Source organism: Phalangium opilio, unplaced genomic scaffold (genome assembly GCF_054372755.1).
Source record: "Phalangium opilio isolate 3A_F unplaced genomic scaffold, DU_Popi_V2 ptg000115l_1, whole genome shotgun sequence".
Taxonomy (NCBI): domain Eukaryota; kingdom Metazoa; phylum Arthropoda; class Arachnida; order Opiliones; family Phalangiidae; genus Phalangium; species Phalangium opilio.
Genome location: NW_028324210.1, coordinates 407157 through 421591, shown reverse-complemented (window position 1 = coordinate 421591; position 14435 = coordinate 407157). Strand labels below are relative to the sequence as shown.

The following is a 14435-nucleotide window of genomic DNA, read 5'->3' as shown; positions in this document are numbered from 1 at the left end:
TTGAGAACTATTATTTATTTCACTCTCTCTTTCTTTCTTTCTCTATACGTTTTGTAAAATATTTTTAGGTGTCGGACACTCGGTAATGTCAACGAAAATTCTAGGCCTAACACCCGGCGAGACGTCGGAGACTATCCTATCCCAAAGTGTTATTGACTAACAAATATTAACTTGATTTTCAGACCAAAGATAAGATAAGATAAAAAGAAGATCGTAAAATGTCAAAATAAAGTTTTTGGTTCATAAAGTTGTAATTTTTTATTAAACCGAAATTTTTCCAGCCTACAAATACCCTAAATAAAATGAAAGAAGATTTTCTCAAGCTCCGTGAAAGGTACAATAATACAATGTTTTATTACGTAACACTATAGCGAGAGCGCGTCGCGTCCGTCAGCGCGAGATCGGGAGGGCTATGATTCACAAGGAGGGGATCCCGGCAAAGACGATATAAAGGATAGGAGTAGAAAGTGGGACTAAGAAAGATTTCCCTTTTTAAAACTTTCCCCTTCACTTTCGGTATGCGCGCAAAGTTTTCCCCGCCCTCTTATCAGTTCAAAAATAAATAAAATAATGATAATAATACTAGTAAAAATGTTTTAAATTAAAAATAGTCAAAATTCTGAAAATTCCGTGCCAAAGCTTTTAGCTTTTACTCTTCTTCTTTATACTCCTTGCTTCCGTCGACTGGCGACACCTGGCGAAGTTTGGAGTAACTTGGCTCGAGTACGACTCCAGTCAGTACCGCGCGGACCTCGCTGTGTTTTAGTCGGTGTAGTGTTTACGCGTTCCTTGTTCTGGATAATCTAAAGTATTTGGATATTTTCAACACCAGAGATGTGTTTGGGTAAGTAATAAAGGGTTTTATTACGGTGATGGTATAACATTTGATTTAACTCGCGTTTCTATGGTCGTAATTTATAGAGAATCTTAAGCCTTGGCCATAGAAATACTATAGTGTAAAAGTAGGCCTAGCGTTTTTCGGTTAAAAAAAACAAAAAAATGGCACTACCACCTTACGTGTTGGGTCAACCCTATATGATGGGTATGATCGCCCAACAACAAGCGGTAGCGGCCGCTCATTTGGCTCAAGCGCAAGCCCAAGCCCAGTTTCAACAGCAACAACTACAACAACAAATGCAACTTCAAATTCAAGCCCAACAACACGCTCAAGCGCAACACGCGAGCGCCCATCAGAAGTTGGACATTATGACTGAAGAAAAATTGCAAGAGAAAGCCAAAAAATGGCAACAACTTCAGTCAAAACGGTACGCGGAGAAAAGGAAATTCGGATTCGTGGATGCCCAGAAAGAGGACATGCCCCCGGAACACATTCGAAAAATCATAAGAGATCACGGTGATATGAGCAGCCGGAAATATCGCCACGATAAAAGGGTGTACCTCGGGGCCCTAAAGTACATGCCGCACGCCGTTTTAAAGCTGATGGAAAACATGCCGATGCCCTGGGAACAGATCAGAGACATCAAAGTCCTGTATCACATAACGGGCGCCATCACCTTCGTGAATGAAATCCCCTGGGTGATTGAACCCGTTTACATCGCTCAATGGGGCGCCATGTGGATTATGATGCGTCGAGAAAAAAGAGACAGACGTCACTTTAAAAGAATGAGGTTCCCTCCCTTTGACGATGAAGAACCACCCCTGGATTACGCTGATAACGTCCTGGACGTTGAACCCTTGGAAGCGATTCAAATGGAGCTCGATTCCGAGGAAGATTTGAGCGTGGCCAAATGGCTCTACGATCATAAACCCTTGAGCGAAACGAAGCACGTCAATGGTAGCACTTACCATCATTGGAATTTAACGCTTCCTCAATTGGCCACCTTGTATCGTCTGGCCAATCAACTCCTGACTGACTTGGTCGACGATAACTATTATTACTTGTTCGATTTGAAGTCGTTCTTTACGGCCAAGGCCTTGAATATGGCCATTCCTGGGGGCCCCAAATTCGAGCCGTTAATAAAGGACGCCAATCCGGCTGACGAAGATTGGAACGAATTTAACGATATTAACAAGATTATTATACGTCAACCCGTTCGTACGGAATACCGGATCGCTTTCCCGTATTTGTACAATAACATGCCGCATTACGTCCATCTTTCGTGGTACCACACTCCCAACGTTGTCTTTATCAAGACGGAAGACCCGGATCTTCCCGCTTTTTACTTCGACCCTTTGATCAACCCGATTTCGCATCGACACGCTTCCGTTAAAAGCCTCGAACCATTACCGGAAGACGATGAGGAATTCGAGTTACCGGAATACGTCCAACCTTTCTTGCAAGATTGTCCTTTATACACCGATAACACCGCCAATGGAATCGCCTTACTTTGGGCACCACGCCCATTTAATCTTCGTTCCGGACGATCCAGGAGGGCCATGGACGTTCCTTTAGTCAAGTCGTGGTACAGGGAACATTGTCCACCCGGAATGCCCGTCAAAGTCAGGGTTTCTTATCAGAAACTGTTGAAATATTACGTTTTAAACGCCTTGAAACATCGACCCCCGAAACCGCAGAAGAAGCGGTATTTGTTCAGATCATTCAAAGCCACGAAATTTTTTCAAACGACAACGTTGGATTGGGTGGAAACTGGTCTTCAAGTTTGTCGTCAAGGCTACAACATGCTGAATCTATTAATCCATCGAAAGAATTTAAACTATCTTCATCTGGACTACAACTTCAACTTGAAACCCGTCAAGACCTTAACGACAAAAGAGAGGAAAAAGTCTCGGTTCGGAAACGCTTTTCATTTATGCCGAGAAATTTTGAGGTTGACGAAGTTGGTGGTGGACAGCCACGTCCAGTACCGTTTGAACAACGTCGACGCTTTCCAATTGTCCGATGGGCTGCAGTATATTTTCGCCCACGTTGGTCAGTTAACTGGAATGTACCGTTACAAGTACAAACTGATGAGACAGATACGAATGTGCAAGGACTTGAAACATTTGATCTATTATCGTTTCAATACGGGACCCGTTGGAAAAGGACCCGGTTGCGGGTTCTGGGCACCCGGATGGAGAGTTTGGTTGTTTTTTATGAGAGGAATTACGCCACTTCTCGAAAGATGGCTGGGAAATCTCTTGTCCAGACAGTTCGAAGGTAATTATTCGTTTATTCAAGCTTCTTTTACCATTCTTCCCACGTTTTTGATCGGGACCGGCGCTTGGGACAGGGTTCATACAAACCTGGAAAACCTGGGAAAATCAGGGAAATAAATAGTTGACAAAAACCTCATGGAAAATTCAGGGAAATTTGCGTCAAACAGGGGCGGAATAATTAAGCAAAACGTAAACAAACAACCCCCTCCATAGGAATAGCATTACACTAAATTTTGGAGGCCTATAACTCTGTGTCTACTAGACATAGGGGGATGTCCTTTGAGTATGTTATAGTCCAATTTGCCCCCCATCTAACCATACTAAGAACTTAGGGCTACGACAAACAGGGGCCGAGTAATTAAGCAAAATGTTCAAAAACATGCCATAGTAATAGCATCAAGCCCAACTTTGGAGGCTCATAACTCAGGTTCTACTCGAGATACGGGGATGTCCTTTGAGCAGCGTGGGAAATAAGGCGGTGGCACAGGGCAAATGACCAGTTTAAAAATTGCCTGGACCAGTTTAAAAATTAAATCGGAGGGGGGTCAGTGGTCCACAGGACCACTAAGAAAATTCAAGGGTTTCCAGAGTCCAGACATTAGCTCATACATTTTAGCTATCCACTTCTTCAATTTAGCAGACGACGCGCCCTGGCCAGTGGTCATTGACCAGTTTATTTATTCCAGGCCAGAGGGGTCGCTGGCCCAGTGTCCAGTTTAAAAAAAATCCTTATTTCCCACCCTGCCTTTGAGTATGTTATAGTCCAATTTGGCCCCCATCCAACCATACCAAGAACATAGGGCTACGACAAACAGGAGCCGAGTAATTAAGGAACATGTTCGTCAACTTATGGTATCGTCTCACTTATTGTTATTATGTTACTTATGATTTTTAACACTGAACTTTGGAGGCTCATAACTCTCGTTCTATTAGAGATACGGGGATCTCCTTTGGATATGTTATAGTCCTCTTTGCTCCTCATACAAGGATACTTTAAACTTGAGGCTACCTCAATATCGTCGTCAACTTATTTTTTGTCTCACTTATTGTTATTAAGTTACTTTTGATTTTTATCAATAAACTTTGGAGGCTCGTAACTCTGGTTCTACTAGAGATAGGGCGATGTCCTTTGAGTATGTTATAGTCCAATTTGTCCCCCATCTAACCATCCTAAAAACTTAGGGCTACGACAAACAGGGGCCGAGTAATTAAGCAAAACGTTCGTAAACATTCCCTCCATAGGATTAACATTACACCCAACTTTGGAGGCTCATAACTCTGGCTCTACTAGACATAAGGGGATGTCCTTTAAGTGTGTTATAGCCCAATTTGTCCCCCATCCAACCATACTATAAACTTAGGGCTACGACAAACAGGGGCCGAGTAATTAAGCAAAACGTAACAAACATACCTCCCTCCATGGGAAAAGCGTTACACTAAACTTTGGAGGCTCGTAACTCTGGAAAATTCAGGGAAGTATGTGGGGAAAAACCCGGAAATCTCAGGGAAATTTGTTTCCCAAAAGTTGTATGAACCCTGTTGGAGGGTAATAGCTAGGGAAAAGTACCCCGGGGCCGGGCATATACCTTCTGGGGGACCCGGGCCGCATGTAACGCCGTCTTCGATGTTTTTACTTGACAGGTCGTCACTCGAAGGGCGTGGCCAAAACTGTGACGAAACAAAGAGTGGAAAGTCACTTTGATTTGGAGCTTCGAGCTTCGGTCATGCACGATATTATCGATATGATGCCGGAAGGAATTAAACAGAACAAAGCCCGAACCATTTTGCAACATCTGAGCGAAGCTTGGCGTTGTTGGAAAGCTAACATTCCTTGGAAAGTTCCTGGACTTCCAATTCCCATTGAAAACATGATTTTAAGGTACGTTAAAATGAAGGCGGATTGGTGGACGAATACGGCCCATTACAACAGAGAACGAATCAGGAGAGGCGCCACGGTTGATAAAACCGTTTGCAAAAAGAATTTGGGCCGATTAACTCGTCTGTACTTGAAGGCCGAGCAAGAACGACAACATAATTACCTTAAAGACGGTCCTTACATCAGCGCCGAAGAAGCCGTGGCCATTTACACGACAACCGTTCATTGGTTAGAGAGTCGGCGATTCTCACCCATTCCATTTCCTCCGCTTTCGTACAAACACGACACGAAACTGCTGATCTTGGCGTTGGAACGTCTTAAAGAGGCGTACAGCGTCAAGAGTCGATTGAATCAGTCCCAAAGAGAAGAGCTCGGGTTGATCGAACAAGCTTACGATAATCCGCACGAGGCTCTATCCAGAATCAAACGTCATTTATTGACGCAGAGAGCTTTCAAGGAAGTTAGCATCGAATTTATGGATCTGTACAGTCACTTGGTTCCCGTTTACGACGTGGAACCTTTGGAAAAGATCACCGACGCCTACTTGGATCAATATCTTTGGTACGAAGCCGACAAGAGGCGTCTTTTCCCGCCATGGATTAAACCGGCCGATTCGGAACCGCCACCCTTGTTGGTTTACAAATGGTGCCAAGGAATTAACAACCTGCAAGATGTCTGGGATACGTCGGAAGGAGAATGCAACGTCATGCTGGAATCCAGATACGAAAAGATGTACGAGAAGATCGATTTGACGCTCCTAAACAGACTTCTTCGTTTGATCGTCGATCATAACATCGCCGATTACATGACGGCCAAAAATAACGTCGTCATCAACTATAAGGACATGAATCACACCAATTCTTACGGGATTATTCGCGGACTGCAGTTCGCTTCTTTCATCGTTCAGTATTACGGATTGGTCCTGGACTTGTTGGTTCTTGGCTTGCAGGTAAGTCGTACTTTTTAATTTTTATCCTCTTAAGTTAAAATCCATTATTTTGCGACGCGAGCGAGCGAGTTCGCGAATCCCCGAAACTTAGCCATTTAAACATCCCTTTAAAAAGAAATGTCACGCGTTTTTTCACAGAGGGCCAGTGAAATGGCTGGTCCGCCTCAAATGCCCAATGACTTTTTGACCTTTCAAGACGTGGCTACCGAAATAGCTCACCCCATCCGTTTATACTCGCGTTATATCGACCGTATCCATATATTCTTCCGCTTCTCGGCGGAAGAAGCTCGCGATTTAATTCAGCGTTATTTAACGGAACATCCCGATCCGAATAACGAGAACATTGTCGGTTATAACAATAAGAAATGTTGGCCCCGCGACGCTAGAATGCGGTTGATGAAACACGACGTCAATTTGGGAAGAGCAGTCTTTTGGGATATTAAGAATAGATTACCGCGTTCCGTCACCACCGTCCAATGGGAGAATAGTTTCGTGTCCGTTTATAGCAAGGACAACCCCAATTTACTCTTTAACATGAGCGGCTTCGAATGCCGAATTCAACCGAAATGTCGCATGACCCACGAAGAGTTCACTCACAAGGACGGAGTTTGGAATCTTCAGAACGAAGTGACCAAAGAACGAACGGCTCAATGCTTTTTACGCGTTGATGACGAATCGATGCAACGATTCCATAATCGCGTCCGTCAAATTTTGATGGCATCCGGTTCGACCACTTTCACCAAGATCGTTAATAAATGGAATACCGCTTTGATCGGTTTGATGACTTACTTCCGGGAAGCCGTTGTCAACACCCAAGAACTTTTGGATTTATTGGTCAAGTGCGAGAACAAGATTCAAACTCGTATCAAGATCGGACTTAACTCTAAAATGCCCAGTCGATTCCCCCCCGTCGTTTTCTACACGCCCAAGGAGTTGGGAGGGCTGGGGATGCTCTCCATGGGACACGTTTTGATCCCGCAATCCGATCTAAGATGGTCCAAACAAACGGATGTCGGTATTACCCATTTCCGTTCCGGCATGAGTCACGACGAGGATCAAGTCATCCCCAATTTGTACAGATACATTCAACCCTGGGAAAGCGAGTTTATCGATTCCCAACGTGTCTGGGCCGAGTACGCCCTCAAGAGGCAAGAAGCCTTGGCTCAGAACAGGAGATTGACGCTGGAAGACTTGGAGGACAGTTGGGATCGAGGAATACCCAGGATTAACACCTTGTTTCAAAAAGACAGACATACACTAGCCTACGATAAAGGATGGCGTGTCCGAACCGATTTTAAACAATATCAAGTTTTGAAACAGAATCCCTTTTGGTGGACGCATCAACGACACGATGGGAAACTCTGGAATTTGAACAATTACCGAACCGACATGATTCAAGCCCTCGGTGGCGTCGAGGGAATTTTGGAACACACCCTTTTCAAAGGGACTTATTTCCCCACTTGGGAAGGATTGTTCTGGGAGAAAGCCAGCGGTTTCGAAGAGTCCATGAAATACAAGAAATTGACCAACGCCCAAAGGTCCGGTTTGAATCAGATCCCCAACCGAAGATTTACCCTTTGGTGGTCACCTACCATCAACAGAGCCAACGTCTACGTCGGTTTCCAAGTGCAGTTGGATCTAACCGGAATTTTCATGCACGGAAAGATTCCCACGCTGAAGATATCCTTGATCCAGATCTTCCGCGCCCATTTGTGGCAAAAGATCCACGAGAGCATCGTCATGGACTTGTGTCAAGTCTTTGACCAGGAATTGGACGCTCTCGAAATCGAAACTGTGCAAAAGGAAACGATTCATCCCCGAAAATCTTACAAGATGAACAGTTCTTGCGCCGATATCTTGCTCTTCGCCGCCTACAAATGGAACGTCTCTCGTCCCTCCCTACTGGCTGATTCCAAAGACACCATGGATGGAACGACGACTCAAAAATACTGGATCGACGTCCAGCTTCGATGGGGAGATTATGATTCGCACGATATCGAGAGATACGCCAGAGCAAAGTTCTTGGATTACACCACCGACAATATGAGTATCTACCCTTCGCCGACCGGAGTTCTGATCGCCATCGATTTGGCCTACAATCTTCATAGCGCTTACGGCAACTGGTTTCCCGGTTGCAAACCCTTGATACAACAAGCCATGGCCAAGATTATGAAAGCAAATCCCGCCCTGTACGTCTTGAGGGAAAGAATTCGAAAAGGTCTTCAGTTGTATTCTTCGGAACCCACTGAACCTTACCTTTCGTCTCAAAACTACGGAGAACTTTTCTCCAATCAAATTATTTGGTTCGTCGACGATACCAACGTCTACCGAGTGACCATTCACAAGACTTTCGAAGGAAACTTGACGACCAAACCCATCAACGGAGCTATCTTCATTTTCAACCCCAGAACTGGACAGCTCTTCTTGAAGATTATTCATACTTCGGTCTGGGCTGGTCAGAAACGTCTCGGTCAATTGGCCAAATGGAAGACGGCCGAAGAAGTGGCCGCTTTGATTCGATCTCTACCCGTTGAGGAACAACCGAAACAAATCATCGTCACCAGAAAGGGAATGTTGGATCCTCTCGAAGTCCATCTTTTGGATTTCCCGAATATCGTTATCAAAGGAAGCGAGTTGCAGTTACCCTTCCAAGCATGTCTTAAGGTGGAAAAATTCGGAGATCTGATCCTCAAGGCCACCGAGCCTCAGATGGTCCTCTTTAATCTGTACGACGATTGGTTGAAGACTATCTCATCGTACACGGCCTTCTCCCGCTTGATTTTGATCCTGAGAGCTCTACACGTCAATAACGAAAGAACCAAAGTCATTTTGAAGCCCGACAAGACTACCATCACGGAACCTCATCATATCTGGCCCAGTTTGACCGACGAAGAATGGATCAAAGTCGAAGTTCAACTGAAGGACCTCATTCTGGCCGATTACGGAAAAAAGAACAACGTCAACGTCGCCTCGTTGACGCAATCCGAAATACGAGACATCATTTTAGGAATGGAAATATCGGCGCCTTCCGCTCAGAGACAGCAAATCGCCGAGATTGAGAAACAAACGAAGGAACAGTCTCAATTGACGGCCACCACCACGAGAACCGTCAATAAACACGGAGACGAGATTATTACTTCGACCACAAGCAACTACGAGACGCAGACCTTCTCCTCGAAGACGGAATGGCGCGTCAGAGCCATCTCGGCCACCAACCTCCACCTTCGAACCAATCACATTTACGTTTCGTCCGACGATATTAAAGAGACGGGATACACCTACATTCTTCCCAAAAACATCCTGAAAAAATTCATCATCATATCCGACTTGCGAACCCAAATCGCGGGACATTTATACGGCGTCAGTCCCCCCGACAATCCTCAAGTCAAGGAAATTAAATGCATCGTCATGCCACCGCAATGGGGAACTCACCAGACCGTTCATCTACCCAATAACTTACCCCAACACGAGTACTTGAAAGAAATGGAACCCTTGGGATGGATACATACTCAACCCAATGAATTGCCGCAACTATCTCCGCAAGACATTACCACTCACGCTAAAATCATGGCTGATAATCCTTCATGGGACGGAGAGAAAACCATCATTATCACTTGCAGTTTCACACCCGGTTCTTGTTCGTTGACCGCCTACAAATTGACGCCGAGTGGCTACGAATGGGGAAGACAAAACACCGATCGAGGAAACAACCCCAAAGGTAAGCTTTTCATTTTCTTTATTATTTTAAACGAGAGACAAAAAATTTCGCGATACTCCAATGTGCTAAGGTTGTACGCGTAACACCCTGCAACGCGCTAAGGCTATATTATAGATAGGCCTGGTCAATTCGATACTCGCCGCGACACTATAAGGTGCCATTTCTAGTTTAGCCTACATTTTTTTCTCTTTAGATAATGTCCATCAATTTACGGGTCTATTGAATAGGTTACAGTCAGATTTCTAAAACACCCCTACGGCGACTAATGCTCTCCCAAAGGGGCCCGGGGGCTTTTCATTTAGTATCGCACAAAGTGTCATACCCTTATACTGTCCTTTTCAACTGAGATTGGCACTTGAGAAGCAACGGTGTATTGCAGGGTTCATACAAACCTGGAAAACAGGGAAAACCTGGAAAAATCAGGGAAATAAATAGTTGACAAGAATCTCAGGGAAAACTCAGGGATATTTAGAATGTTTAGTAAAATTCATGGAAATCAGGAAAATTTGCGTCAAACAGGGGCCGAGTAATTAAGCAAAATGTTCGTGAACATACCCTCCACAGGATTAACATTACACTAAACTTTGGGGGCTCATAACTCTAGTTACATTAGAGATACAGGGATGTCCATTGATTATGTAACCGTCCTATTTGTCCCCCCCCCCCTCCTTCGTAAACATTGGCTCCATATACGGGAAAAACCTGGAAAACTCAGGGAAATTTGTTTTCCAAAAGTTGTATGAACCCTGTATTGACAGTTGCCCCGCCTATACGTCATTTGGTATCTTTAACGGACTAGTTTGTCTCCTCCCCCCTCAACCAACAAAGCAACCGACCAATCGGAAAGGCTGGCGTAAAAACGAAACTAAACAATTCTTTTACGCGTTTTAATGTTAGGATATCTTCCGTCGCATTACGAGAGAGTGCAAATGCTGCTGTCCGACAGATTTTTAGGATTTTTCATGGTACCCGGTCAATCTTCGTGGAACTACAACTTCATGGGAGTTCGACACGACCCGACTATGAAATACGAATTGGCCTTGGCCAATCCCAAAGAGTTTTATCACGAAGTACATCGCCCCTCCCATTTCCTTAACTTCAGTAACTTGGAAGATGGAGATAACACGGGAGCTGATAAAGAAGATTTTTACGCTTGATTTGTAACATGTTTTTGCCGTAATAAAAGAAAGTTTTCAACAACGTCAAAGGGGAGGTTTGAATGTGTAACGTTTAATTTTATTCATTTCTTCATTTTTACAATATAGGAAAGCGGTTGGTTGGTTGGTTTAACAATTACTTTGATCTAATCGCGATTAAGTTAAAATGAGTCATACACGACGGACGTCACGTGACGTACAAAATAGTAAACATCTATATTGCTAGCCTACACAGTGTTACAAAATGCCATGATTTTGTCCAAGCGGACCAAGCCCCAAAGCCTTGATCTATGTTTAATTATATTTCACACTTATGTACAGTTTAAATATAGTTAATTTTAGCGCCTGACTATATCAAAACGACTCCGGGGAAAGGTTTTAATTAAATTAAGCCGTTTCTTGGTACCATACAATTTTAGGCTTAGCCCTCTTTATTTCCAGAGCATGTGCCAAGGCTTAACAGGCGGCTGTTTTTTACTGAATAGGGACTTGGCAATACGGTCTTAACTCCGCCCCCAGCGCCATTATGGTATGTTTTTTAACAGAATGAAAGCTATATAAGCCCCTCCTCCTGGTATGTTTTTTAGCACTAGTGGAAGGTAGCCTGACGTTACATGACCATGACGTAGAACTGCCAAGTCCCTATTCTACCAGTCAGCCAAAATGACGCGTCGTCTGCTTAAGAGCAGAAACGTGGCAAAATGACGCGTCGTCTGCTTAAGAGCAGAAACGTGGCAAAATGACGCGTCGTCTGCTTAAGAGCAGAAACGTAGCAAAGGACATTTTTATCAGTTTTAAATCCCTGTTAAGCCTTGGCTCGTAAGCGTAGGGGAAAAGGTGGACTGTGGATTAGAAATTAGGTAAAAACATTTACCGGGTAAAATTTACCTTATGGTAAAAAACTTATCACAGATTTATCAATGAAAATTTAAAATTGTTGTTTGCTTTGCCATGTTGGGAAAATTCAAAATAGGTTTCTTTGAAGATTGTTGTAACTAACTATGATTAGGACAGTTGTAAAAGACTAAAGACTAATTAGGTTTAGGCCTAGATTAATTAATTTTAAAAATAATGATGAGTTGAAGCAATTATATTATATTATGTTTAAAAAGTAAACATTGTAAGTATTATTTGAGCTTTAGAATTAGTTTTTTTTTTTCGGTATCAAAAATGGGGTGACGCTATTAATATTAATATTACACGCAGGAAATAAGACTTTTTTTTCAAAAACAAAGCTGAAAATTTCACACAAGTAAGTGAATAAATTAAGTGATAATCTTCTTTTTTTGTTGTTGTTTAATTTGTCTTGGATTTGCCCATTTTTTGGTGGACAATTGTCATGGCTTGACAAAATAAGTTGTTGACGGTTCCGTTACTTTTCATTCCAGGCAGAAGAATCAAGAGAGTTACTACCAAATCAAAAAATAGGCCAAATTTTAATTTTGGTAAGAATTAATTAAAATAGGCCAAATTTTAATTTTGGTAAGAATTAATTAAAATAGGCCAAATTTTAATTTTGGTAAGAATTAAAAATAAAATAGGCCAAATTTTAATTTTGGTAAGAATTAAAAATAAAATAGGCCAAATTTTGTTAAGAATTAATTAAAAGAAATAGGCCAAATTTTGTTAAGAATTAATTAAAAGAAATAGACCAAATTCTGGTAAGAATTAAAAGAAATAGGCCAAATTTTGTTAAGAATTAATTAAAATAAAATAGGCCAAATTTTGGTAAGAATTAATTAAAATAAAATAGGCCAAATTTTGGTAAGAATTAAAATAAAATAGACCAAATTTTGGTAAGAATTAGAAGAAATAGGCCAAATTTTGGTAAGAATTAAAATAAAATAGGCCAAATTTTGGTAAGAATTAAAAGAAATAGGCCAAATTGTGGTAATAATTAAAAGAAATAGGCCAAATTCTGGTAAGAATTAAAAGAAATAGACCAAATTTTGGTAAGAATTAATTAAAATAGACCAAATTTTGGTAAGAATTAAAATAAAATAAAATAGGCCAAAGTTTAGACCAGTTTTTACCCAAGAAATAAGTCAAAAGAAGGTTATTAAAAACATTTCCAATCCAAGCCAATAAAACCAGGGCGCCAATAGCTGATGCGAAATACTGAAAAAAATAGGTCAGTTTTTACTTTTTAGACATTAAATTAGGCCTAATATCATCCCTTTCATACTTACCACTTTGGGTTTACTTTCTTTCATTTGACCCATAGTGTTCCAGGCTTGAAAAACAAGTTGTTTAGCACCAACAACTTCTTTGCATATTTCCTCAAATTGCTTCTCTTGGGTCCCATTCCTAATGATTAATTATATTAATTAAATTAATTAAAACCCTATACGCGTTTTTAATTAATTTAAAAGAGCTCACCAAGCGTTAGGATCGAAAATACTGCCACTAACCAACGGGATGGAGTAATCCAGGAGGGAACCCAAAAGCCCAATTACCGATAAAGTTGTTAAAACGGAAAGATCCAAATACCAAATAAGTCTTAAGAAGTTAAATAAAGATTAGTTTAATGGGGATAATTAAATAAAATAATAGGTAATAGATTAAGTACAGGAAAATGAGAGTGGTAGCGCCCGCTAAGACACCTGGATAGAAGGGTTTCTCCCAAACCAGTACCGAATGTATCGGGAGAAGGATCTCACGCCATCCTTCTAATTTACGTTTTAGTTTCTTAACCTCGTCTTGGCTCTCCTATTAATAAGTACATTTTTAAGAAGACCTTAAAAAGATGCTCTAATTCCCCCTCCTCATAATTAACTATAATTAATAATTATCCATCCTCGTCAAGTAAAAACAATTAGTCATATAACATTGGAATTTATTGACGCAAAGGCTTAACGGAAAACCACGAAAATTTTGCCCAAAAATGGTTTAGAGTTTAGAGGAATTTTTATTGTTTTAATTTCCGTACAAATAACGAATATTATTGAAGAGGAAAGAGTTTAAATTAAGACGAAATAATTACTTTTTCGCTTTCCTCCGCCATTGTTTCCCCAAAACTTTTGACAGTTGACTCAAAAATACCTTACGCAATCAATGATGCCAGATTGAAAACCTTCAACCCGCCAAAACCAAATTGGAAACAAGCCCAAAAAACCGCCAATCTATACTTCGAAAAGAAGCCCAAAAACTGACTAAGATCTAAACAATCCACTTCAAAAACAAGCCAAATCGTGAAAATTTGGAATTTGTTTTTCTTTTAGAAATTTCAATGCATATTACATACTGACACCATTTTTAAAACCCAAAACAAAATGAAACCACTTTATTTAACCATAAATTATCGAATTATAGGCTACACAAATGGTTTGACAGTACCATTTTTCAGTTTTTTGGCCATTTTAATGATCTTCGCCTATTGGCGGTATTTTAAGTACAAAAAGCCAAAGAAAAACCCCGACAAGCCCAATTTCCAGCCTACAGCCAACCCGTTTATTTCCAGAAGAAGCCCAATTGGCGTCTTTCCAGCCCAATATGGCATCCCTGTACGCAATACTGGAATTGGAAAGGGGCGAAGGCGAAGGGCGCGCCAGCTGCAAAACAGAGCTGCCAGATACTAGAATATTTCTTCACAATCTTATTCTTCCGAGCACGATCGAG

General features: G+C 41.7%; 2 protein-coding genes and 1 long non-coding RNA gene across 3 annotated transcripts in view; 1 reads left to right on the top strand and 2 right to left on the bottom strand.

Annotated features, from left to right (window-relative positions):
• Positions 1–14435, bottom strand: part of LOC149623055 (uncharacterized) — a 103638-nt gene that overhangs the window by 80183 nt on the left and 9020 nt on the right. The window lies entirely within an intron of this gene.
• Prp8 (pre-mRNA processing factor 8) lies at positions 685–10867 on the top strand. The gene is made up of 5 exons (XM_089853420.1): positions 685–844; positions 922–3118; positions 4759–5942; positions 6081–9660; positions 10558–10867. Exons 2-5 carry the CDS (start codon positions 1000–1002, stop codon positions 10815–10817), a joined length of 7143 nt encoding a protein of 2380 aa, XP_089709546.1. The 5' UTR covers positions 685–844; positions 922–999; the 3' UTR covers positions 10818–10867.
• Arl6IP1 (ADP-ribosylation factor-like 6 interacting protein 1) lies at positions 10871–14398 on the bottom strand. The gene is made up of 7 exons (XM_089853426.1): positions 14330–14398; positions 13801–13869; positions 13387–13526; positions 13197–13316; positions 13007–13124; positions 12851–12935; positions 10871–12226 (listed from the first exon to the last, which is right to left on the bottom strand). The coding sequence occupies exons 2-7, from the start codon at positions 13819–13821 to the stop codon at positions 12114–12116; spliced, it is 597 nt and encodes a 198-aa protein (XP_089709552.1). The 5' UTR covers positions 13822–13869; positions 14330–14398; the 3' UTR covers positions 10871–12113.